The 26,883-nt window shown below is 51.8% G+C and overlaps 1 protein-coding gene across 1 annotated transcript in view; it reads right to left on the reverse strand.

The window, feature by feature from the left end:
• LOC129708979 (plexin-A2-like) overlaps window positions 1–26,883 on the reverse strand; it is a 196,982-nt gene that overhangs the window by 38,282 nt on the left and 131,817 nt on the right. The window contains 5 exon segments of the mRNA XM_055655091.1: window positions 7,339–7,578; window positions 11,534–11,627; window positions 15,072–15,239; window positions 20,434–20,570; window positions 24,776–24,893. Coding sequence (XP_055511066.1) covers window positions 7,339–7,578; window positions 11,534–11,627; window positions 15,072–15,239; window positions 20,434–20,570; window positions 24,776–24,893 — 757 coding nt within the window.

Here is a 26,883-nt window from a genome sequence, read left to right on the forward strand (position 1 = left end):
AGTGTAGATGGGACATGTTGGCCGGTGTGGGCAAGTTGGGCCGAAGGGCCTGTTTCCGTGCTGTCTCACTCTGTGACTCCCGTTCACACTAGTTCTATGCTATCCCACATTCGACACCCGTTCTAATAAAGAATTAGTTTACATCTGCCTTAAAAATATCCACTGACTTGACCTCCACAGCCCTCTGTGGCAATGAGTTCCACAGATTCACCACCCTCTAACTAAATAAATTCCACCTCATCTCCTTTCTAAAAGAGCGCCCTTTAATTCTGAGGCTGTGACCTCTAGTCCTAGACTCTCCCACTAGTGGAAACATCCACTCTATCCAAGCCTTTCTTTATTCTGTAAGTTTCAATAAGGTCCCCCCTCAACCTTCTAAACTTCAGGTAGTGCAGGCCCAGTGCCGTCAAACGCTCATCAGATGCTAATGGTGGCCGATTAGGAAAAGGGGAGATGCAACGAGACCTGGGTGTCATGGTACACCAGTCATTGAAGGTAGGCATGCAGGTGCAGCAGGCAGTGAAGAAAGCGAATGGTATGTTAGCATTCATAGCAAAAGGATTTGAGTATAGGAGCAGGGAGGTTCTACTGCAGTTGTACAGGGTCTTGGTGAGACCACACCTGGAGTATTGCGTACAGTTTTGGTCTCCTAATCTGAGTAAATACATTCTTGCCATAGAGGGAGTACAGAGAAGGTTCACCAGACTGATTCCTGGAATATCAGGACTTGAATATGAAGAAAGACTGGATAGACTCGGCTTGTACTCGCTAGAATTTAGAAGGTTGAGGGGGGATCTTATAGAAACTTACAAAATTCTTAAGGGGTTGGACAGGCTAGATGCAGGAAGATTGTTCACGATGTTGGGGAGGTCCAGGACAAGGGGTCACAGTTTAAGGATAAGGGGGAAATCTTTTAGGACCGAGATGAGAAAAACATTTTTCACACAGAGAGTGGTGAATCTGTGGAATTATCTGCCACAGAAGGTAGTTGAGGCCAGTTCATCGGCTATATTTAAGAGGAAGTTAGATGTGGCCCTTGTAGCTAAAGGGATCAGGGGGTATGGAGAGAAGGCAGGTACAGGATACTGAGTTGGATGATCAGCCATGATCATATTGAATGGCGGTGCAGGCTTGAAGGGTCGAATGGCCTACTCCTGCACCTAATGTCTATGTTTCTATGTTTCTAACCCACTCAATCCTGGGTGCCCCCTTCCCAAGGCAGCCTGGCTAAAATGCATAGAATTATGGTCAGAGAGTTGCAGAGCAGGACAGATGCAGGACAGATGTAGGACATATGCAGGACAGATGCAGGACAGATGCAGGACATATGCAGGACATATGCAGGACAGATGCAGGGCAGATGCAGGGCAGATGCAGGACATATGCAGGGCAGATGCAGGACATATGCAGGGCAGATGCAGGACAGATGCAGGGCAGATGCAGGGCAGATGCAGGACAGATGCAGGGCAGATGCAGGGCAGATGTAGGACATATGCAGGACATATGCAGGACAGATGCAGGGCAGATGCAGGGCAGATGCATGACATATGCAGGGCAGATGCAGGACATATGCAGGGCAGATGCAGGACAGATGCAGGACAGATGCAGATGCAGGGCAGATGCAGGACAGATGCAGGGCAGATGCAGGGCAGATGCAGGGCAGATGCAGGACAGATGCAGGGCAGATGCAGGGCAGATGCAGGGCAGATGCAGGGCAGATGCAGGACAGATGCAGGGCAGATGCAGGGCAGATGCAGGACAGATGCATGACATATGCAGGGCAGATGCAGGGCAGATGCAGGGCAGATGCAGGACATATGCAGGGCAGATACAGGACATATGCAGGGCAGATGCAGGGCAGATGCAGGGCAGATGCAGGACAGCAACAGACTGGTTCCACCAAGATGCAGCACAGAACGCCACAGGAGATCCTTATTCCCTGTGGCTATCAAACTGTACAACTCCTCCCCCTTCTGTCGTGGGGTAGACCGAGACTGACCCCCCCCCACCCCCCCCTCCACATCCTCAAGCCTTTCCACTTGTCACATCAATTTCATGTTTCATGTATTTTGTGACACTCGGCAAATCGATTTCCCCCCCTGGAATAAATAAAGTTCTATCGTATCGCATCGTAGCATAGAAACAGGCCCTTCGGCCCACCTTGTCTGTACTGGCCATCATGCCTATCACTACTAACCCCCTGCCTACATTAATTCCATCTCCCTCTACACCTTCCTCATTCAAGAACCTGTCCCGACGTCCCTTAAACAATGTTACTGTTGCCTTTGATTGCCTTTTCTCGACAGAGCTTTTTAAATTTGTTGCTTACTCTTCTCAGACCATAGTTTAATCATTGCTTTCTGTCCTCCGTTGTCAGAGTGAGGCCCAGCGCACATTGGATGAACAGCACCTCATATTTCACTTGGGCAGCTTACACCCCAGCGGTATGAACACTGACTTCTCTAACTTCAAGTAGCCCTTGCTTTCCCTCTCTCCATCCCTCCCCCATCCCAGTTCTCCAACTGTCTCTGACTACATTCTATCTCTGTCCCACCCACTCCCACTGCCCTGACATCAGTCTGAAGAAGTGTCTCGACCCATAACGTCACCCATTCCTTCTCTCCAGACACGCTGCCTGTCCCGCTGAGTTACTCCAGCATTTTGTGTCTATCTTCGATTTAAACCGGCATCATGTTGAATGATTGTTGCTATATCAGCAGCAATAAACTGTGGAATGAAAGCCAAGCATCCTGGTGGCCGAGGCTCGGAGTGTCACTGACCACGGTCACAGGGGCCGGACTACAACCGGACACTAAGCACCACAAATGTACCTCCATTATTTTGCTGATGTCAGGAGGAAATTCTGAAAGATTATCCAGTTGTAAATGTGGTCATTCACTTCCCTCAGGAGGGTTGGTAATATGATTCAACCCGGCCTCGTCTGCAATGCCCAGGATTTATGTCCAAACATTTAAACCTCGACTCCTTCTGTTGACATTTTTACACAAATAAAGAGCATGGGGGAGGTTTACATTCATCATGAGGGCTGGGCTGGGCTGGTGTAGCAACCCTACACAGAGCAAAGACCACACATGGCCACAAGGAACTCACAGCCAACAAGCAAAGGTCTCTCATAGAGTCATAGAATAATAGTGTGGAAACAGGCCCTTCGGCCCAACTTGCCCATACCAGCCAACATTTCCCAGTCTACTCTGTCTCCTTCCACATGTGAGAGCATTTGGAGTATTGTCAGCAGTTTTGGGCCCCATATCTGAGGGAGGGTGCCCACCGCTGGCTCAGGAGAGGGTCCAGAGGGGGTTTACCTGATTGTAATCATGTGTTGTCTTTCCACTGGCTGGTTAGCACGCAACAAAAGCTTTTCACTGTACCTCAGTACACGTGACACTAAACTAAACTGAAACTGAGAATGGTCCCAGAAATGAGAGGGGCAACATATGATCTAATAGTTGGAGTTTAGAAGAATGAGGGGGGGGGGGGGACCACAATGAAACTTTACTGAATAGTGAAAGGTGTGGATGTGGAGAGGATGTTTCCACTAGTGTAGAGTAGGACCAGAGGTCACAGCCTCAGAATTAAACAACGCTCCTTTAGAAAGATGAGGAGGAATTTCTTGAGCCAGAGGGTGGTGAATCTGTGGAATTCTTTGCCACAGACGGCTGTGGAGGCCACAAGTCAGTGGATATTTTTAAGGCAGAGATAAATAGATTCTTGAGTACGGGTGTCAGAGGTTATGGGGAGAAGGCAGGAGAATGAGGTTAGGAGGGTGAGATAGATCAGCCGTGATTGGATGGCGGAGTAGACTCGATGGGCTGAATGGCCTAACATGAATGAGAGGAATATATAAGCTAAATTCCACAGAGTATTTTACCCAGACTAGAGGAACCAAGAATCAGAGGATGTGGGTTTAAGGTGAAGAGGAAAAGATTTAATAGGAACCTGAGGGGTAGCTTTTCTACACAGAGAGCGGTGGATGTACGGAACCAGCTGCTGGAGGAGGTAGTTGAGGCTGGGACTATCACAAGATTTAAAAAACAGGGACACGAACAGAGACAGAGACAGAGACAGGGAGAGCGACAGAGACAGGGACATAGACACAGACAGACACGGAGACAGGGACACAGACACAGACACAGACAGGGAGAGGGACAGAGACACAGACGGAGACAGGGACAGAGACAGGGACAGGGAGAGCGACAGAGACAGGGACAAAGACACAGACGGAGACAGGGACAGAGACACAGACACAGACAGACACAGACACAGACAGAGACACAGACACAGACAGAGACAGAGACACAGACACAGACACAGACACAGACACAGACACAGACACAGACAGACAGGAGAGGGACAGAGACACAGATAGAGACACAGACACAGACACAGACACAGACACAGGGGGAGAGGGACAGACGCGTGAAGACCATTTGTCTCACTTAATTTCTCTTAACAGCAAAGATGAAGTCAATACGAGGTCCGACGGTGAAAGATGAATTACTAATGAAAGATGTCGGTGTTGGGGGGAGGAGGCAGCATTTCCAGCTGCAGTTCTTAATTAAACAAATATGCAGCTTCTGAAATCATAATTTGACGTTTGCCCGTCACATTTTCTATTTGTTTCCAGATTGAACCTTAGCTCGGCGGGCTGATTAAATGTGTTGCAAACAGCAGACTGTAGTGGCAGTATTTGTGGGGGTGGGGGGAGAGAGGGGGCGTTTATTGCCCCTCTGGCCCAACACTGTGCGGCACTTCACTTACACCTGGAGTCTCAAACATCCTGTCCAACAACAACAGCAGACCCTTTGTCTGAGGAATGGTCTCGACCTGAAACGTCACCCATTCCTTCTCTCCAGCGATGCTGCCTGTCCCACTGAGTTACTCCAGTTTTTTGTGTCTCCCTTCCCTTTGTACTACAATCTGCTGGTCATAAGGAATAGGAATAGAATTAGGCCATTTGGCCCATCGAGTCTACTCCACCATTCAATCATGGCTGATCTATCTCTCCCTCCTAACCCCATTCTCCTGCCTTCTCCCTATAACCTCTGACACCCGTACTAATCAAGAATCTATCTATCTCTGCCTTAAAAATATCCACTGACTTGTGGCCTCCACAGCCGTCTGTGGCAAAGAATTCCACAGATTCACCACCCTCGGTCTAAAGAAATTCCCCCTCATTTCCTTCCTAAAATAACGTCCTTTAATTCTGAGGCTGTGCCCTCTAGTCCTAGACTCTCCCACCAGTGGAAACATCCTCCCCACATCCACTCTATCCAGGCCTTTCACTATTCTGTATGTTTCAATGAGGTGTCCCCTCATCCTTCTAAACTCCAGCGAGTACAGGCCCAGTGCCGACAAACGCTCATCATAGGTTAACCCACTCATTCCTGGCATCATTCTTGTAAACCTCCTCTGGACCCTCTCCAGAGCCGGCACATCCTTCCTCAGATATGGGGCCCAAAACCTGCTTGTCTCCACCTTTCTAAATCAAGGCTTTTCACTCTACAGTACCTCGGTACACGAGACAACAAACTAAATGAACTGAAACACTCACCCAAGATCGACACAAAATGCTGGAGTAACTCAGCGGGACGGGCAGCATTTTGAGAGAAGGAATGGGTGACGTTTCGGGTCGAGACCCGTCTTCAGACTGACCCACATTTCCTTTACAAATGCCCCACACACTGATAAAGCTTTCGCTTTTAGTCATAGAGTCATAGAGTGATACAGCACGGAAACAGGCCCTTCGGCCCAACTTGCCCACACCGGCCAACATGTCCCAGCTACACTAGTCCCACCTGCCAGCATTGGTCCATATCCCTCCAAACCTGTCCTGTCCATTTACCTGTCTAAACTGTTTCTTAAACGTTGGGATAGTCCCAGCCTCAACTACCTCTGGCAGCTCGCTCTATACAACATCTGCTGTGACCAGGGCGGGTGTCAGAGTGCTGTGTGGGGGGGGCGGGGGGGAGGGAGGTGTTGGGGTGCCCCACTGTGGGGGGGGGGGGGGGGTTTTGGGGTGCCCCACTGTGGGGGGGGGGGTGTTGGGGTGCGCCACTGTGGGGGGGGGGTGTTGGGGGTGCCCCAGTGTGGGGGAGGGGGGTTGGGTGCCGCACTGTGGGGGGGGGGGGGTTGGGGTGCCCCACTGATTGGGGGGGGGGAGGTGTTGTCATGCCCCGCTGTGGGGGGGGGGGGGGTGTTGGGGTGCCCCACTGTGGGGGGGGGGGGGGAGTGTTGGGGTGCCCCACTGTGTCCTGGGGGGGGTGGAGGTGTTGGGGTGTGCTACACTGTGGGGGGGGGGGGGTTGGGGGTGTATCCTTGTCCAGGGGGAGGTGTTGGGGTGCTACACTGTGGGGGGTGTCAGGGTGCTACACTGTGGGGGGGGGGGGTGTTGGGGTGCCCCACTGTGGGGGGGGGGGGGGGGGTGTGTTGGGGTGCCACACTGTGGGGGGGGGGGTTGGGGTGCCACACTGTGGGGGGGGGGGAGGTGTTGGGGTGCCCACACTGTGGGGGGGGGGAGGTGTTGGGGTGCCCCACTGTGGGGGGGGGGGAGGTGTTGGGGTGCCCCACTGTGGGGGGGGGGAGGTGTTGGGGTGCCACACTGTGGGGGGGGGGGGGGGAGGTGTTGGGGTGCCCCACTGTGGGGGGGGGGGGTTGGGGTGCTACACTGTGGGGGGGGGGGGGTGTTGGGGTGCTACACTGTGGGGGGGGGGGGGGGTTTGGGGGTGCTACACTGTGGGGGGGGGGGGGTGGGGTGCTACACTGTGGGGGGGGGGGGGGGGTTGTCAGTGCCACACTGGGGGGGGGGGTGTTGGGGTGCCACACTGTGGGGGGGGGGGGGTTGGGGTGCCACACTGTGGGGGGGGGGGGGGGGGGGGGGTTTGTTGGTGCCACACTGTGGGGGGGGGGGGGTGTTGGGGTGCCACACTGTGGGGGGGGGGGGGGTTGTTGTTGCCAGTGTGGGGGGGGGGGTGTGGGGGGGGGGGGGGGGGGAGGTGTTGGGGTGCCCCACTGTGGGGGGGGGACAGGGTTAAGGTACACTGGTGGGGGGGGGGGAGGTGTTGGGGTGCACCACTGTGGGGAGGGGGTTGTCAGTCAGTGCCACACGCGGGGGGGGGGGGGTTGTAGTCAGTGCCGCCACTGAGGGGGGGGGGGGGGGGGGTTTGGGGTAGAAGATGGGGTTGGTGGGGGGGTTGTAGCCCCACTGTGTGGGGGGGGAGGGGGTTGTTGTGCCCGCCACACTGTCGTTGTCAAAGCCCCACTGTGGGGGGGTCGTTAAGGTAACACTGGTCTGGCAACTTACTGGATCGCAGCACATACTTTCAGTATAATGGGCGCGCCGGGCTTCTGTTGTAGCGTGCCGCTGGCACTGAGAGCCTCGAAGCTGGGGTTGGGGTAGAAGATGAAGTTGGTGTTGTTGTAGACCAGCAGTGCCCGCACGTTGTCGAATACAAAGCCAAACTCGTCGGGTCGTTCTGCCACCTCGTGGCCGTGCTGGAACTCGCGGCTCAGAGCGGGCGCACGGCACGTCATGGTGGTCGCATTCACCACCTCACACACCTGCAGCGGGGAGAGAACCAGCATCAACACCTGGAGCACACGACCACCAGCGCAGCCCAGCCCCAGTGCAGCCCACCTCACAGCAGCCCCAGTGCAGCCCAGCCCACCACAGCCCAGCCCAGTGCAGCCCCAGCCCCACTGCAGCCCAGCACCAGTGCAGCCCCAGCGCAATGCAGCCCAGCCCAGTGCAGCCCCAGCCCCAGTGCAGCCCCAGCCCCAGTGCAGCCCAGCCCAGTGCAGCCCCAGCCCCCCAGTGCAGCCCCAGGCCCAGCCCAGTGCAGCCCCAGCCCCAGTGCAGCCCCAGCCCCAGTGCAGCCCAGCCCCAGTGCAGCCCAGCCCCACTGCAGCCCAGCCCAGTGCAGCCCCAGCTCCAGTGCAGCCCAGCACCAGTGCACCCACGCAACGCTGTAAGGAATAAACTGCATCGTCGCATCACTTTAATCTTCTAAATGCAACATGTGAGGCAGGACAGCGTGCAACACAAAGCTTCTTGCTGGACCACGTTTAGTTTAGGAAAGAACTGCAGATGCTGGTTTAAATCGAAGGCAGATACAAAATACTGGAGAAGTGTCTGAGCCCAAAACCTCACCCATTCCTTCTCTCCAGAGATGCTGCCTGTCCTGCTGAGTCTTTCCAGCATTTTGTGTCCTCCTCACATTTAGTTTAAAGATACTGCGTGGGAACAGGCCCTTCGGCCCACCGAGTCCGTGCCGACCAGCGATCCCCGCACACTAACACTATCCTACACACACTGGGGACAATTTACAGAAGCCAATTAACCAATAAACCTGCACGTCTTTGGAATGTGGGAGGAAACCAGAGCACCCGGAGAAAACCCACACAGGTCACGGGGAGAACGTGCAAACTCCGTACAGACAGCGCCCGTAGTCAGGATCGAACCTGTGTCTCTGGCGCTGTGAGGCAGCAGCTCTACCCGCTGCGCCACCGTGCCATACAAATGCATTTCCTTGTCTCTGAACTGTACACTGACAATGACAATTAAAATTGAATCTGAATCTGACATTAATAAACCTAAACCTTACTATCGAAAGACACAGAGTGCTGGAGTAACTCAGTGGGTCAGGCAGCATCTGTGGAGAGAAGGAATGGGTGACGCTCCAGGGACTCATGTTCTCCAGAGATGCTGCCTGTCCCCTGAGTTACTCTGTATTTTGTGTCTATGTTCAGTGTAAACCAGCATCTGCCGTCCATTCCTACACACACGTCACTTAATGTCCAGCCTGGGGTGTTGGACGTGTGTGGGTCTGGGGTGGAGCAGGGTGGAATGGCATTGTGAGTGTCTGGGCAGCAGCTCGGACAAACAATAGCCCTGGCCTCATCTCCAGCCCACAATACCACAATACAACTGCAAACTGTGTTTCTCATATTGATTGTCTTTATAATTTGACTCGGGGAACAAAACTGTTCTGTAAATTATGGGGACATGAGCAGACACACTCTGCACCAAGCTCACTCCCACTGGCACACACAGACCTGCAGCAATCATTTACTTTTCAAAAAATCAATAATCCTACAGCCTACAAGCACATATGAAAGTGCCGCTGGATATTCAGCGCCTTCATTCATCATTGCACTTCCCCTCTAGGGAGAGTTAATTTACACTAAATTCCCCCAATATTAATGCAGTTCTGAAATGAGATTGTATGAAAGGGAACATTGCAGATATTGAACTGGAATCCCATGCAGTCTCTCTATCCCAGCCAGCTCCTGCTTCTCTATCCCAGCCCCAGCCCCAGCCCCTCTATCCCAGCCCCAGTCTCTCTATCCCAGCCCCTCTATCCCAGCCCCAGCCCCTCTATCCCAGCCCCAGCCCCAGCCCCAGCCCTCTATCCCAGCCCCAGCCCCTCTATCCCAGCCCCAGCCCCAGCCCCTCTATCCCAGCTCCAGCCCCAACCCTCTCTATCCCAGCCCCTCTATCCCAGCCCCTCTATCCCAGCCCCAGCCCCTCTATCCCAGCCCCTCTATCCCAGCCCCAGCCCCTCTATCCCACCCCAACCTCTACACTTTCCCACAGTCAACATATGACCAATTTACTGAATTTAAAAAAGGCCAGATATAAAATGCGGAGTTGAATCGATACTGATCTCTCTCTCTATCTGCTCCGTATGTTCAGGCTGACAAAGGACTTTCCTGTCTCCTTCATCATCCATTAAATGCCATTAAGGAGTTTTTCAAGATTGCATTAACCGTGTGTGTGTGTGCGTGTGCATGCGTGTGTGTGTGTGTGTGTGCGTGTGTGCGTGTGTGTGCGTGCGTGCGTGTGTGTGTGCGTGTGCGTGCGTGCATGTGTGTGCGTGTGTGTGTGTGCGTGTGCGTGCGTGCATGCGTGTATGTGCGTGTGTGTGTGTGTGCGTGCATGCGTGTGCGTGTGCGTGTGGCAAGGATTGTGTGCAGTGAGGTGTCCAGCATGGCTGCTCCAGGGACACGCAGCTTTTAAATTTGATTTAAAGACCATAATGGAATAATGTCCTGAAAGACTGTTTCATAATCCTTCACTATATTTGTATAATTCATGAGAGTAAACAATAACGATGACTCTATAAACCCTGTCTGCTTCCTGCATGTCTCCGAGTCCCAGACTGATAATGAAGGAGAGGTTCTGCCGTTGAGCCGTAACTGCTGTGATCGACACTGCACAAGACCTTGCTAAATCCCCACGTCTACCCCTCCCCACTATATAGAGTCACAGAGATGTACAGCAGAGAAACAGGCCCTTCGGCCCACCCAGTCCATGCCGACCAGCGATCCCCGCACACTAACACTATCCTACACACACTAGGGACAATTTATTATTTTTACTGAAGCCAATTAACCTACAAACCTGTACGTCTTTAGAGTGTGGGAGGAAACCGGAGCACCCGGAGAAAACCCACGTAGGTCATGGGGAGAACGTGCAAACTCCGTACAGACAGCACCCATACTCAGGATTGAATCTGATTCTGTACAAGAACTGATATGGCCATCATAAGATGATGAGGGGAATAGATGAGGTGGATGCACAGTCTTTTACCCAGAGTAGGGGAATAGGTTGAAGGAGAGAGGGGAGAAACTTCATAGGATCCTGAGAGGTAACGTTTTCACACAGAGGGTGGTGGGTGTATGGAACGAGCTGCCAGAGGAGGTAGTTGAGGCTGGGACTACAGCAACATTTGAAAGACACTTGGACAGGTCCATGGATAGGACAGGTTTAGGGTAATATGGGCCAAATGTGGGCAGGTGGGACAAGTGTAGACGGGGCAGCATGGATGAGTTGGGCCGAAGGGCCGGTTTGCATGCTGTGTGACTGACTATGAGAAAGTACTGGAGGAACTCAGTGGGTCAGGCAGCTCCTGTGGCAGGAATGGACAGATGATGTGTTGGGTCAGTTCCTCCAACACTTTGTGCTTTGCTTTGCAGCATTGCTCCAGATTGCAGCATGGTACAACGAGCAGTGTCCAGCAGCATGGTACAACGAGCAGTGTCCAGCAGCATGGTACAACGAGCAGTGTCCAGCAGCATGGTACAACGAGCAGTGTCCAGCAGCATGGTACAACAGCAGTGTCCAGCAGCATGGTACAACGAGCAGTGTCCAGCAGCATGGTACAACGAGCAGTGTCCAGCAGCATGGTACAATGAGCAGTGTCCAGCAGCATGGTACAACGAGCAGTGTCCAGCAGCATGGTACAACGAGCAGTGTCCAGCAGCATGGTACAACGAGCAGTGTCCAGCAGCATGGTACAACGAGCAGTGTCCAGCAGCATGGTACAACGAGCAGTGTCCAGCAGCATGGTACAACGAGCAGTGTCCAGCAGCATGGTAGAGCAGTGTCCAGCATGGTACAACGAGCAGTGTCCAGCAGCATGGTACAACGAGCAGTGTCCAGCAGCATGGTACAACGAGCAGTGTCCAGCAGCATGGTACAACGAGCAGTGTCCAGCAGCAGACCTAGACTTACGTTGATGGATTCCTGGCTGTGGAACTTAATACGGATCTTGGGATCCTGGATCACATCCAAGTTGGTTCCAAAGATGAGCAAGGAAGTGTTGCCGCTGAAATAAAACAAAGCAGAAGAGAGTCTAGCGTTAAACGGGTCGAACCATCAACAAAATAATCTGAAGGGTCTCGTCCCCGAAACGTCCCACTCATTCCTGGGATCGTTCTTGTAAACCTCCTCTGGACCCTCTCCAGAGCCAGCACATCCTTCCTCCGATCTGGGGCCCAGATTTGCTCCCAGTTCTCCAAATGTAGCCTGACCAGCGCCTTGTAGAGCCTCAGCGTTACATCTCTGTGTTTGTATTCCAGTCCTCTTGATATAAATGCTAGCATTGAGTTTGGATTCTGGCTGGCATAGGCTGGGTGGGCTGAAGGGCCAGATTCCACAGAGTGTTTAACTGCCTCAGCTGTGTGACTAGTGAGCCTTTCTCTTTTTAATAAAGTCTTCAGTGAGAACCGTGTGTGTCGTTGGGTCTGATACGATTCCACGATCAATTATTAAATAGTTTTGGTACAAATATTGCAAAAACACTCTCTAATGAAATCCTTTTCTGCATCCTATTTGCTGATGGCAGCATATCTTTCCCTTGGTAATCTGCCTGCTATTCACACTGAGACACTGCTCTGTCTGAATGGACCTGGGTAGGAAGGAACTGCAGCTGCTGGTTTAAACCAAAGATAGACATAAAGTGCTGGAGTAACTCAGCGGGTCAGGCAGCATCTGTGGAGAACATGGATAGGTGACGTTTCACAGAGTGCTGGAGTAACTCAGCGGGTCAGCCAGCATCTGTGGAGAACTTGGATAGGTGACGTTTCACAGAGTGTTGGAGTAACTCAGCGGGTGCAGCAGCATCTATGGAGTTAAGGAAATTGTTTCGGCCCGAAACGTTGCCTATTTCCTTAGCTCCATAGATGCTGCTGCACCATAACTCAGCGGGTCAGGCAGCATCTGTGGAGAACATGGATAGGTGACGTTTCACAGAGTGCTGGAGTAACTCAGTGGGTCAGGCAGCATCTGTGGAGAACATGGATAGGTGACGTTTCTGGTCGAGACCCCTCTTCAGACTGAGGCAGTGACTTACTTGCCTTTTATGGATTGTGAAATATGTCTGGGAGAAACTGTGAAAGTTACAGAAACTACGATGAACTAAATACATCCCATACGATGGGGGAAGTCTGTGCAGAAAAACACAGTAACAGACTTCTGTAATCAGGCAACTGAACCACCCCACCTCAACCAGAGAGTAATGCTGAACTACTATCTACCTCATCCGGGGACCTCGCACTATCGAATCAGACTTTGCTGGCTTTATTTAACACTAAATGATATTCCCTTATCATGTGTCTGTACACTGTGAACGGTTCGATTACAATCATGTACTGCCTTTCTGCTGAGGTAGACACAAAGGCTGGAGTAACTCAGCAGGACAGGCAGCATCTCTGGAGAGAAGGAATGGATGACGTTTCGGGTCGAGACCCTTCCTCACGTATTTTCTTTCCGCTGACTGGATAGCAGGCGGCAACAGCTTTTCACTGTACCTCGGTACACGGGACAATAAACTAGACTGAAACCTCTCGTATCCTGGCACTACGGTTGATTTGCATGGAACGCAGGCGGATGGATTAATAGTTGATATCCGTCTGCAGCAGATGGGGAATTTAAATTCAGCTAATTAAATAAAAAGGCAGCATCAGTGTTGTTGCCGTGAGACTGTGAGACTGCCGCACTGATGCTGAACGCATCTGCTGAAGTAAAGCAGTAAAATCTCCTGATCCGTCACCTACGCTCGGTTGCAACAGCACAACGCACGTCCCCTTGGACACACGCTCCATCTACAGTAGCGCTGGGCAGTGGGGACTTCACTCACACGCCGGGAATCTGTGCAACTCATTGCCACAGACGGTGGTGGAGGCCAAGTCAGTGGGTATATTTAATACAGGGATAGATAGATTCTTGATTACTACAGGCATCAGGGGTTATGGGGAGAAGGCAGGAGAATTGGGTTAGGAGGGAGAGATAGATCAGCCATGATTGAATGGTGGAATATTGATGGGCCGAATGGCCTAATTCTGCTCCTATCACTTATGACATTATGATCGACCACATGGGTAACATCAGAGTCACGATGTTCAGCGCAGGACCTGAGGACACAGGTTTACCGTGACAGGGGAAAGGTATGATAGGGACCTGAGGGGCAACTCGTTCACACAAGGGTGGTGGGTGGGTGGGACTAGTGTAGATGGGGCATGTTGGTCTGTGGGCAGGTGAGACTAGTGTAGATGGGGCATGTTGGTCTGTGGGCAGGTGGGACTAGTGTAGATGGGGCATGTTGGTCTGTGGGCAGGTGAGACTAGTGTAGATGGGGCATGTTGGTCTGTGGGCAGGTGAGACTAGTATAGATGGGGCATGTTGGTCTGTGGGCAGGTGGGACTAGTGTAGATGGGGCATGTTGGCTGGCTTGGGCAAGTTGGGCTGAAGGGCCTGTTTCCACGCTGTGTCAGTCTGTGGCCCGCCTTGTCCATGGTGAAGGTGATGCCAGATTCAGGGGAACAAGATGGTGAATGTTAGTCTTTGACCCAGGGTAGAGGATTCTAACACAGGCTGAAGGTGAGGTTAGCGGGCGTTTAGTGGGATTACGCCGGCATGTGGCAGGCGTTTAACACACGTGTGTAGGGGTAACGCACACATGTGATGGGGTTAATGTGTGTGGAGGGGTCAAGGTTGCGTGTGGAACGGTACACACGTGTGTAGCAGTGTACACGTGTGTAACACAGGCTGAAGGTGAGGTTAGCGGGCGTTTAGTGGGATTACGCCGGCATGTGGCAGGCGTTTAACACACGTGTGTAGGGGTAACGCACACATGTGATGGGGTTAATGTGTGTGGAGGGGTCAAGGTTGCGTGTGGAACGGTACACACGTGTGTAGCAGTGTACACGTGTGTGGAACGGTGTACACATGTATGTAGTGGCATACACGTGTGTGATGCGGTGTACACGTGTGTGTGGAGCGGAGTACACATGTGTAGCGGTGTACACGTGTGTAGCGGAGTACACGTGTGTAGCAGTGTACACGTGTGTAGCGGAGTACACGTGTGTAGCGGAGTACACGTGTGTAGCGGTGTACACTTGTGTAGCGGTGTACACTTGTGTGTGTAACGGTGTACACGTGTGTAGCGGTGTACACGTGTGTAGCGGAGTACACGTGTGTAGCGGTGTACACGTGTGTAGCAGTGTACACGTGTGTAGCGGAGTACACGTGTGTAGCGGTGTACACTTGTGTAGCAGTGTACGTGTGTGTGTGTGTATGTAGCCGTGTACACGTGTGTAGCGGTGTACACGTGTGTAGCGGTGTACACGTGTGTAGCGGTGTACACTATTGTAGCGAAGTACACGTGTGTAACAGTGTACACGTGGGTGTGCAGCGGTGTAAATGTGTGTAGTGGCGTACACGTGTGTGTGTAGCAGTGTACACGTGTGTGTGTGTAGCGGTGTACACGTACCTGGCGATGCTCCACTCCGGTTCGATCCACAACACGGTCGGGTCATCGATGAACTCGAAGTTCATGCTCTGCTCCAGCAGCGCGCGGTCCACGCTGACAGAAACACGGACCACGCCGGGACCGTGTACAGACGGCATGGACACGCACACAATCTCAGACACGGAGCGCCTGGGAAACACAGCAGAGACGTGCACGTGAGTAACAACACTGGCTCAGTTTAACTAATCGTCACGTGTACCGAGATACAGTGAAAAGCTTTTGTTGCGTGCTAACCATTCAGCGGAAAGACAATACATGATCGCAATCGTCCACGGTGTAGATACAGGATAAAGGAATAACGTTTAGTGCAAGGTAAAGCCAGCAAAGTCCGATCAAGGATAGTCCGAGGGTCACCAATGAGGTAGATAGTAGTTCAGGACCGCTCAGCTGAGTTACTCCAGCACTCTGTGTCATTTTGTGTAAACCAGCATCTGCAGTTCTTTGTTTCTTGCAAGATCTCATCTCTGGCCACAGCTGCCTGTGAGAACAGTGGGCCCTGGCAGTGAGAGGGTTAACCCGGCCTCCACCTCCCACTCCATCAACTCTGGGCACAGTTCCTGCCCGCTCACGAGCAGACCTCTCCAGACCTGATGCAGTACAGCATTCACATTGATCAGCAAATCAATGGTGTCAATTAACTGCAGGATGTTTTTGATGTGGATTATTAGAGGACTTTTGTACAATGTTTCCAATGGTCCATAAGTACTGAGATGTGACGATGTTCACTGCAAAATGAAAGGGCCGCGAGGGAGTTTGTTCCTGGACGACAGAAGCCATTTAATCTCAAAGACAGTTGTTCGCAGATCATTTATTTTTACCAAAGACACACACAGAGTGCTGGAGTAACTCAGCGGGTCAGGCAGCATCTGTGGAGAACATGGATAGGTAACTTCTGGGCACCATGTTGTAGAAAAAGATGTTGTCAAGCTGGAAAGGATACAGAGAAGATTTACAAGGATGTTGCCAGGACTCGAGGGTGTGAGCTATAGGGAGAGGTTGAGTAGGCTGGGTCTCTATTCCATGGAGCGCAGGAGGATGAGGGTGATCTTATAGAGGTGTATAAAATCATGAGAGGAATAGATCAGGTAGATGCACAGAATCTCTTGCCCAGAGTTGGGGAATCGAGGACCAGAGGACACAGGTTCAAGGTGAAGGGGAAAAGATTTAATAGGAATCTGAGGGGCAACATTTTCACACAGAGGGTGGTGGGTGTATGGAACGAGTTGCCAGAGGAGGTAGTTGAGGCAGGGAATATCCCAATGTTTAAGAAACAGTTAGACAGGTACATGGATAGGACAGGTTTGGAGGGATACGGGCTAAATGCAGGCAGGTGGGACTGGTGTAGCTGGGACATGTTGGCAAGTTGGACTGAAGGGCCTGTTTCTACACTGTATCACTATGACTCTGTAATGCTGTCTGACCCGTTGAGTTACTCCAGCTTTTTGTGCCTATCTCGGGTTGAAACCAGCATCAGCAGTTCCTTGCTACACATTTGCTTTCAGCAGAGAGGGATCATCTTCTCATCCACTTCATTGCTGCTCTTTGTACAACAACATTGGCCATTGTTAACGACACAGTAACAATCGTTCCGCTTTCACTCTGGTAATGAGCTTACAATTCCACCAGCGCTTTAACCATAACAAGATTAGCAATGACCAGAATAATCCTTCAACCTAAATCAGGATTTATTTCACAAATTATTTGAAACCATTACAGTGACAAATCAAGGCAATATTTAGCAGAACAGAATAGTACGATTATGCTCGTTCTTGAATCCAGAAGGTCGGAGATTAAATCTGGTGACAGACTTTGATAAAACTGAGTAACCCTGAATCCCTGAATCCAGAATCCGTTCCAAATGTTCCCTCCAGCACAGTCTCAGTCTCTGAAATGTTGTTTTTCACATCAGTGTCAGAGTTACGGGGCTGTCCCACTTACGCAACTGCCGACACCCGTCATAGGTCGTTACAGGTCGCCGAGAATGTTCATCATGTTGACAATCCAGCGGTGACCAGAACAAGGTACGACTCTTTGGGCGACTACTCACGACCGTACAGGCTTCATGTCACCAGGGTGTCCCCTGTACGGTCCTGAGTCGGCTCCTCAGTCGCCCAAAGAGTCCTAGCGTCTTTCTGGTCACCGCTGGATTTTCAACGTTGAACATTTTCGCCGACCTCCAACGACCAATGACGGGTACCGGCAGTCTCTGAAAAAGTCGCGTAAGTGGGACAGGCCCTTTAGGAAGTCACGTCACTGCCTCACAAACTTATTTTAGGAATAAGTATAAGGAATATATAGGGAAAACTTCTTCACCCAGAGAGTTGTGAATCTGTGGAATTCTCTGCCACAGAAGGCAGTGGAGGCCAATTCATTGGATGTTTTCAAGAGTTAGATTTAGCTTTTAGGGCTAACGGAATCAAGGGATATGGGGAGAAGGCAGGAACGGGGTACTGATTGTGGATGATCAGCCATGATCACATTGAATGGTGGTGCTGGCTCGAAGGGCCGAATGGCCTACTATATCGAAACAGAATTTTGCCATTCGGCCCATCAAGTCTACTCCGCCATTCAATCATAGCTGATCTATCTCTCCCTCCTAACCCCATTCTCCCCAAAACCTCTGACACCCGTACTAATCAAGAATCTATCGATCTCCGCCTTAAAAATATCCACTGACTTGGCATCCACCACTGTCTGCAGCAAAGAATTCCACAGATTCACCACCCTCTGACTAAAGAAATCCCTCCTCATCTCCTTCCTAAAAGTGCGTCCTTTAATTCTGAGGCTGTGACCTCTAGTCCTAGACTCTCCCACTAGTGGAAACATCGTCTCCACATCCACTCAGTCCAGGCCTTTCACAATTGGTGGTGTGGGTTTAAGGGTGTTGCAGTAACCTTGCCCTGGTTGGGTCCCATCATTGTCTCAGCTTCTTCACGGCCTCTGTATTTCTGCTCTGGGATTATTATACGCTCGTCACAACTGGTTTCATGTGATTCTATTCTGTTCAACTTTGTTCATTTGAAGAGTCTAGAAATAGCAGGCAGTAATTAGTTAGATCTCATTAAATCCTTCCAGCCAGTGGCTCCCAGACAGAAATCAAACTGCATTATTTTTAATGGAATACGGATCCTTCCTGCATTAAGAGTTTATTGACAAACACACTGCATTGTGCCTCCACTCAGACCAAACCTTTCCTTCATAAATCCTCCTGGTCAATAAAGGGGCAGTGTACCAGCACGGTGGTGCAGCGGGTAGAGCTGCTGCCTCACAGCGCCAGAGACCCGGCTTCCATCCCGACTACGGGTGCTGTCTGTACGGAGTTTGCACGTTCTCCCCGTGACCTGCGTGGGTTTTTATCCGAGATCCAAAGACTTGCAGGTTTGTAGGTTAATTGGGTTGGTATAAAATGTAACTTTGTCCCTGGTGAGTGTTGGCTAGTGTTAGTGTGCGGGGATCGCTGGTCAGTGCGGTCTCAGTGAGCCGAAGGGCCTGTTCCTGCGCTGTCTCCTTAAGCTAAACCTAAACTAACTCCATCTTAAGTCACAGGTGCTAACCACACCAAGTACTGACATTCCTTCATCCTGTGGCATCAAGCCTCTCAACAACACAGTGCGGGGTTTATTCACAACCAACACAAGGATGTTGTACACGCTCTGGGTTTAATATTTCACAGTGAACAACTGGTAACTCACTTATACAACAGTGTGCAGGGGTTACAGTAAACATTGTCACGAGCAGCCAAATGTAATATTCTTCTGGGAATATCACAACATGCGCAGGATACTGGAGATAGGCCAAAGTCAACATCCTTACAATGATGGGCCTGAACTCGCTGGAGCTTAGAAGAATGAGGGGGGACCTCAGTGAAACTCACTGAATATTGAAAGTTCTGGATCGAGTGGATGTGGAGATGATGTTTCCACTAGTGGGAGAGTCTAGGACCAGAGGTCACAGCTTCACAATTAAAGGACATTCCTTTAGGAAGGAGATAAGGAGGAATTTCTTGAGTCAGAGGCTGGTGAAACTGTGGAATTCTTTGCCCCCGACGGCTGTGGAGACCACAAGTCAGTGGATATTTTTAAGGCAGAGATAGATAGATTTTTGATTAGTGCGGGTGTCAGAGGTTATGGGGAGAAGGCAGGAGAATGGGGTTAGGAGGGAGAGATAGATCAGCCATGATTGAATGGCAGAGTAGACTTGATGGGCCGAATGGCCTAATTCCGTTCCTATCACTTGTGACGTTATGATCGACCACATGGGTAACGTCAGAGTCACGATGTACAGCGCAGGACCCCACTCCTTGCTATGATCAACCAGATGGCTGCTCCTCCTCAGCGCAGGTCTCGAGGCTTGCTGTTCACACACACTCTGTCTCTCTGCTTCTCCACACCCCCTAGTTTCACATTGTTTACCAATGTCTCCTCTCCTCCCTTCCCACACCCACGCGGGCTGATCTCCAAATCCCTGCACAGATGTACATTGGCCACATTTAACTCCCTTCCTCCTGCGTGCCTTTCAACCTCCCCTCCCCTCTGTCAGCCCAGTGTCGGCTTGTACTCGCTAGAATTCAGAAGATTGAGGGGGGATCTTATAGAAACTTACAAAATTCTTAAGGGGTTGGACAGGCTAGATGCAGGAAGATTGTTCCCGATGTTGGGGAAGTCCAGAACTAGGGGTCACAGCTTAAGGATAAGGGGGAAATCCTTTAGGACCGAGATGAGAAAATCATTTTTTACACAGAGAGTGGTGAATTTCTGGAATTCTCTGCCACAGAAGGTAGCTGAGGCCACAGTTCATTGGCTATGTTTAAGAGGGAGTTAGATGTGGTCCTTGTGGCTAAAGGGATCAGAGGGTATGGAGAGACTTAACTTGTCTTCTGGTGGCTAATGGATGAAGTTAGAGTGGACTAACGGCGACTCTTTTACAGTATTGATCTGGAGAAGGGTCTCGACCAGAAATGTCACCCATTTATCCTCTCCAGAGGTGCTGCTTGTCATGTGACCCTTCTTCAAGTTTAAACCAGCATCTGCAGTTCCTTCTGACACCTTCTCTTATCCTGTATCTGTACACTGTGGACGGCTTGATTGTAATCATGTATTGTCTTTCCGCTGACTGGTTAGGACGCAACAAAAGCTTTTCACTGTACCTCAGTACACGTGACAATAAACTGGACTGAACTGAGAGGTCCCATCACCTGTGGACCAGACTCTCGTTAACTCAGCATGGTGTGTGCGCGGGTGGTGGTCATGGTGATGGTTTTCCCATGGACCTGACCCTCGCAGTAACAGCGTTTACGTGAGGTCCTATCTCCCCGTGGCCTCACCTGTGGAACTGGCAGGTCTGGTTGCCGAACATAATGTTGACATTGCTTCCGGCACCGAGGTGTTGTCCAGTGATGGTCACCATGGTTCCCCCAGACTCGGGGCCTCGATGGGGTGCCAGGCCTTGGAGAGACGGCTTCTGTACGGGGGGGGGGGAGAGAACAAGACACTTACACAGAGAACGCAGGCAGCGGTGAGTAAAGAACAATCACCTCTCGAGTTTGACCCAACTGATACCATAAGCAGCACCGTTTCAGGATGAATCGGATGCTTGATAAGATAATCAAAGTTCTCTGGCTTACAATTATTAACTTTACTTCCCTTCTCATCCCGCGGGCGATAAGTGGAATCTACATTTCTTTGATGCGTTGAACAGAATACCTTCAATCACTCGGCCTCCTTACATCTCTGCGCTATTGACTGAGAGGCATATACTTGAAGAGGCCGAGCTGGCTTTTATACAGATGGTTCAGGCTGCTGCCATCCACAAATGCCTGAAAGCACGATCGTTTTGAATAATAAAATCCAACAAACAAATTTCCATAAGCACCCTGGGCAGCTGAGATGGGAACTAAGTGGAGATTTTAAGATCCTGTTTCCCTTGCTGAATGTGTAACTAACAGAAGCAAAAATAGCCTCTGATGTTCACTAGAGGATAAACAGGAGGGGTTTGTTTCATCTGACGACAGTGGCCGTCTCTCAATCTACACCACTCTGGAGCACAAGGCAACGTGAACAGCAACTGGAAGATGCTGGAATAGTCGGCAGATCCAGCCCCATCGGTGGTGCAGCGGGTAGAGCTGCTGCCTTAAAATTATTATTGGTATTTCAAATAGAATCATTCAAGTTGGCTCTACCAGATGGTCGCCCATTCTCCCCAACTCACAGAGTGGGACAGAACGGAAACAGGCCCTTCGGCCCAACTTGCCCACACCGGCCAACATGTCCCATCTAAACTAGTCCCACCTGTCTAAATGTTTCTTAAAAGTTGGGATCGTCCCAGCCTCAACTACCTCCTCTGGCAGCTCGTTCCATACACAATACAATACAATACAATTTTATTTGTCATTTGATCCTCATAGAGGTTCAAATGAAATGTTGTTTCTGCATTCATACACACAAGAAAGACCCAAGACACAACACAATTTACACAGACATCCATCACAGCGCATCTCCTCCTCGCTGGTCTTGGTGTTGGAGCCCCCGGCGGGCGCTAGCAAAGCCCCGCAGCCGTTGAAGCCATGCCGGGCGATGATGTAAGGCCCCGCGGCCATTAACACCGTGCCGGGTGATGCAAGGCCGCGCTCCGGGTCTTGTTGTTGGAGCCCCCGGCGGGCGCTAGCAAAGTCCCGCAGCCGTTGAAGCCGCGCGGGGCGATGATGTAAGGCCCCGCGGCCATTAACGCTGCGCCGGGTGATGCAAGGCCCCGCTCCAGGTCATCTTCAACCCCGCACTCGGGCGGGAGAAGTCGCCGTTGCGGAAGCCCCAATAAGCGGTCTCCCAGCAGGGACCCGCGGGCTCCCGGTGTCACCGTCCACCAGACCTGCGGTTGGAGCTTCCGATTCCTCGGGGTCGGGTCGCAGCCGAGCGCCACCACAGCTCCACCCGCTCCGGACTCGGCCAGCTCTGCGATGCTGAGTAGGTCCGCAGCTCCATGACTGGAGCCCCAGGTCGTTCCTGCTGGAGGCCGCTCCACGTTGCAGCCCCAAAGACAACGGAGACCCAACAGGGAAATGATTGGGTTCTCCGTGCAGGGGATAGATTTTAAAGGACACACACACACACCACACACACACACACACACACACACACACACACACACACACACACACACACACACACACACACACACACACACACACACACACACACACACACACACACACACACACACACACACACACACACACACACACACACACACACCACACACACACACACACACACACACACACACACACACACACACACACACACACACACACACACACACACACACACACACACACACACACACACACACACACACACACACACACACACACACACACACACACACACACACACACACACACACACACACACACACACACACACACACACACACACACACACACACACACCACACACACACACACACACACACACACACACACACACACACACACACACACACACACACACACACACACACACACACACACACACACACACACACACACACACACACACACACACACACCACACACACACACACACACACACACACACACACACACACACACACACACACACACACACACACACACACACACACACACACACACACACACACACACACACACACACACACACACACACACACACACACACACACACACACACACACACACACACACACACACACACACACACACACACACACACACACACACACACACACACACACACACACACACACACACACACACACACACCACACACACACACACACACACACACACACACACACACACACACACACACACACACACACACACACACACACACACACACACACACACACACACACACACACACACACACACACACACACACACACACACACACACACACACACACACACACACACACACACACACACACACACACACACACACACACACACACACACACACACACACACACACACACACACACACACACACACACACACACACACACACACACACACACACACACACACACACACACACACACACACACACACACACACACACACACACACACACACACACACACACACACACACACACACACACACACACACACACACACACACACACACACACACACACACACACACACACACACACACACACACACACACACACACACACACACACACACACACACACACACACACACACACACACACACACACACACACACACACACACACACACACACACACACACACACACACACACACACACACACACACACACACACACACACACACACACACACACACACACACACACACACACACACACACACACACACACACACACACACACACACACACACACACACACACACACACACACACACACACACACACACACACACACACACACACACACACACACACACACACACACACACACACACACACACACACACACACACACACACACCACACACCACACACACACACACACACACACACACACACACACACACACACACACACACACACACACACACACACACACACACACACACACACACACACACACACACACACACACACACACACACCCCGTCAAAAAAAAAAAAAAAACCCAACTACATTGAAACGAGACAAAAAATAATAAAAAGACAGGCAGACTGCAGAGGCCGCTGCCCATCGGATACACCCACCACTCCTTGTGTGAAACAGTTGCCCCTCAGATTCCTATTAAATCTTTTCCCCTTCACCTTGAACCTGTGTCCTCTGGTCCTCGATTCCCCAACTCTGGGCAAGATACTCTGTGCATCTACCCGATCTATTCCTCTCATGATTTAATACACCTCTATAAGATCACCCCTCATCCTCCTGCGCTCCAAGGAATAGAGACCCAGCCTACTCAACCTCTCCCTATAGCTCACACCCTCGAGTCCTGGCAACATCCTCCTGCGTAAATCTTCTCTGTACCATGTCCAACGTTGACAGCATCTTTCCCATAACATTGGGACCAGAACTGAACCCAATATTCTAAATGCAGCCTCGTACAACTGCAACATGACCTCCCACCTTCTCTACTCAATACTCTGGCTCGAATGAGAGAAACAGCTGGGGTGATGATTGGGGAGGAGCGAGTGGTGAGTGTCTGGAAATACTCTGAGCCGGGAACGCAGAGAGCTGTCTGCTTCCCCTCACTGTGAGTGTTGAGAGGGGAAAATAAACAAACCAATGTCAAAAGAGTAGAAATAAAGCTCTACTTAAATAAAGAGAATAAATCCTGGGCAGACAACGTGGTCCGGATGAGAATTGTGCGATTTGCCATTTCTGGAAATTCCTTCCGGGATAAACCAGGAAAGATTCCTTCACCTTTGCACAGGAGAAGTGAAAGTGTCTGCACACTCACCAGGGGTTGTCCTTGTCCTGCCACCACCTCTCTCCCACCCCCCACCCCCCACCCCCCAAGAAGGGCAAGGGTCCCGACCCGAAACGTCACCTATCCATGTTCTCCACAGATGCTGCCTGACCCGCTGAGTTACTCCAGCACTCTGTGAAACGTCACCTATCCATATGTGGAAGGATTTGCTGGGGTGGGTGATGTCCTTGCCGTTACTCACCACGAAGGTGTACAGCTGTGAAGACTCGGTCATGAAGTCAGGCTTACACTCGCCAACACACAGATGGACGGGGCCGGATTCCTTGACCAATCTGGCTTCTCCCATCTCACACACAATCCTGCCACAGGAACAGAAAGAGAACACATTAAGAAGACGGAAGCAGAACATATGTCACCTTCCAGCGCTGGCGTGTGCATCTGCTGCCAAGGCTGTTTATAATTTTACACACTGACATTTTCTAGTGAAATAAATGAATGCAGGTTGGCAGCGAGAGGGACAGATTAAGCTGCCGTCACTGCCTGAACCTGTAACAAATTGTCCCCTCCAGCAATGGGCATGGAGAGCATTTAAATTACTGGGGGGATAAAATGTAAGGTGAAGACATGTAGAGTGGCTCTGGGAGATCTTCATCACTACATACAAAGCAACAACGGGACACGAGGTCAAGGAATTGTGACATTTAAACACGTCTCCTCCTCTCAAACCAATCTTTCAAAAGTACTTTAGACAGGGCAGCACGGTGGCGCAGCGGGTAGAGCTGCTGCCTCACAGCGCCCGAGACCCAGGTTCCATCCCGACTACGGGTGCTGTCTGTACGGAGTTTGCACGTTCTCCCCGTGATCGCGTGGGTTTTCTCCGGGTGCTCCGGTTTCCTCCCACACTCCAAAGACGTGCAGGTTTGTAGGTAAATTTGCTTGGTGTAAATGTAGGATCGTGTTAATGAGCGGGGATCGCTGGTCGGCACGGACTCGGTGGGCTGAAGGGCCTGTATCTATGAACTAAAAATTGGGTATTTGGGTACAAGTCCGTAGGTATTTTTAAGGCAGAGGTGGACAGATTCTTGATTAGAAACATAGAAACATAGACAATAGGTGCAGGAGTAGAGGCCATTCGGCCCTTCGAGCCTGCACCGACATTCAATATGATCATGGCTGATCATCCAACTCGGTATCCTGTACCTGCCTTCTCTCCCTGATCCCTTTAACCACAAGGGCCACATCTAACTCCCTCTTAAATATAGCTGCGGGTGTCAGAGGTTATGGGGGGAAGGCAGGAGAATGGAGTTGAGCGGAAGAGATAGATCAGCCATGAATGAATGGCAGAATAGACTTGATGGGCCGAATGGCCTAATTCTGCTTCTATGACTTATGTCCAGCCACATTCTGCTCTCTCCATTTACAAGTTGTAGACGACACCACTGTGGTGAGCTGAGTCTCCACCGTGCCCTAGGCCTTGTCCACACTGTGCCCTAGGCCTTGCCCACACCCTGCCCTAGGCCTTGCCCACACCCTGCCCCAGGCCTTGTCCACACCGTGCCCTAGGCCTTGTCCACACCGTGCCCTAGGCCTCGCCCACACCCTGCCCCAGGCCTTGTCCACACCGTGCCCTAGGCCTTGTCCACACCCTGCCCCCAGGCCTTGTCCACACCCTGCCCTAGGTCTTGTCCACACCGTGCCCTAGGCCTTGCCCACACCGTGCCCTAGGCCTTGCCCACACCCTGCCCCAGGCCTTGTCCACACCGTGCCCCAGGCCTTGCCCACACCCTGCCCCAGGCCTTGTCCACACCGTGCCCCAGGCCTTGCCCACACCCTGCCCCAGGCCTTGTCCACACCCTGCCCTAGGTCTTGTCCACACTGTGTCCTAGGCCTTGCCCACACCCTGCCCCAGGCCTTGTCCACACCGTGCCCCAGGCCTTGCCCACACCCTGCCCTAGGCCTTGTCCACACCGTGCCCCAGGCCTTGCCCACACCCTGCCCCAGGCCTTGTCCACACCGTGCCCTAGGCCTTGTCCACACCCTGCCCCAGGCCTTGTCCACACCCTGCCCTAGGCCTTGTCCACACCGTGCCCCAGGCCTTGTCCACACCCTGCCCTAGGCCTTGTCCACACCCTGCCCTAGGCCTTGTCCACACCGTGCCCTAGGCCTTGTCCACACCCTGCCCTAGGCCTTGTCCACACCGTGCCCCAGGCCTTGTCCACACCGTGCCCTAGGCCTTGCCCACACCGTGCCCTAGGCCTTGTCCACACCGTGCCCTAGGCCTTGCCCACACCCTGCCCTAGGCCTTGTCCACACCGTGCCCCCAGGCCTTGTCCACACCCTGCCCTAGGC

Source organism: Leucoraja erinacea, chromosome 24 (assembly GCF_028641065.1).
Source record: "Leucoraja erinacea ecotype New England chromosome 24, Leri_hhj_1, whole genome shotgun sequence".
NCBI lineage: Eukaryota > Metazoa > Chordata > Chondrichthyes > Rajiformes > Rajidae > Leucoraja > Leucoraja erinaceus.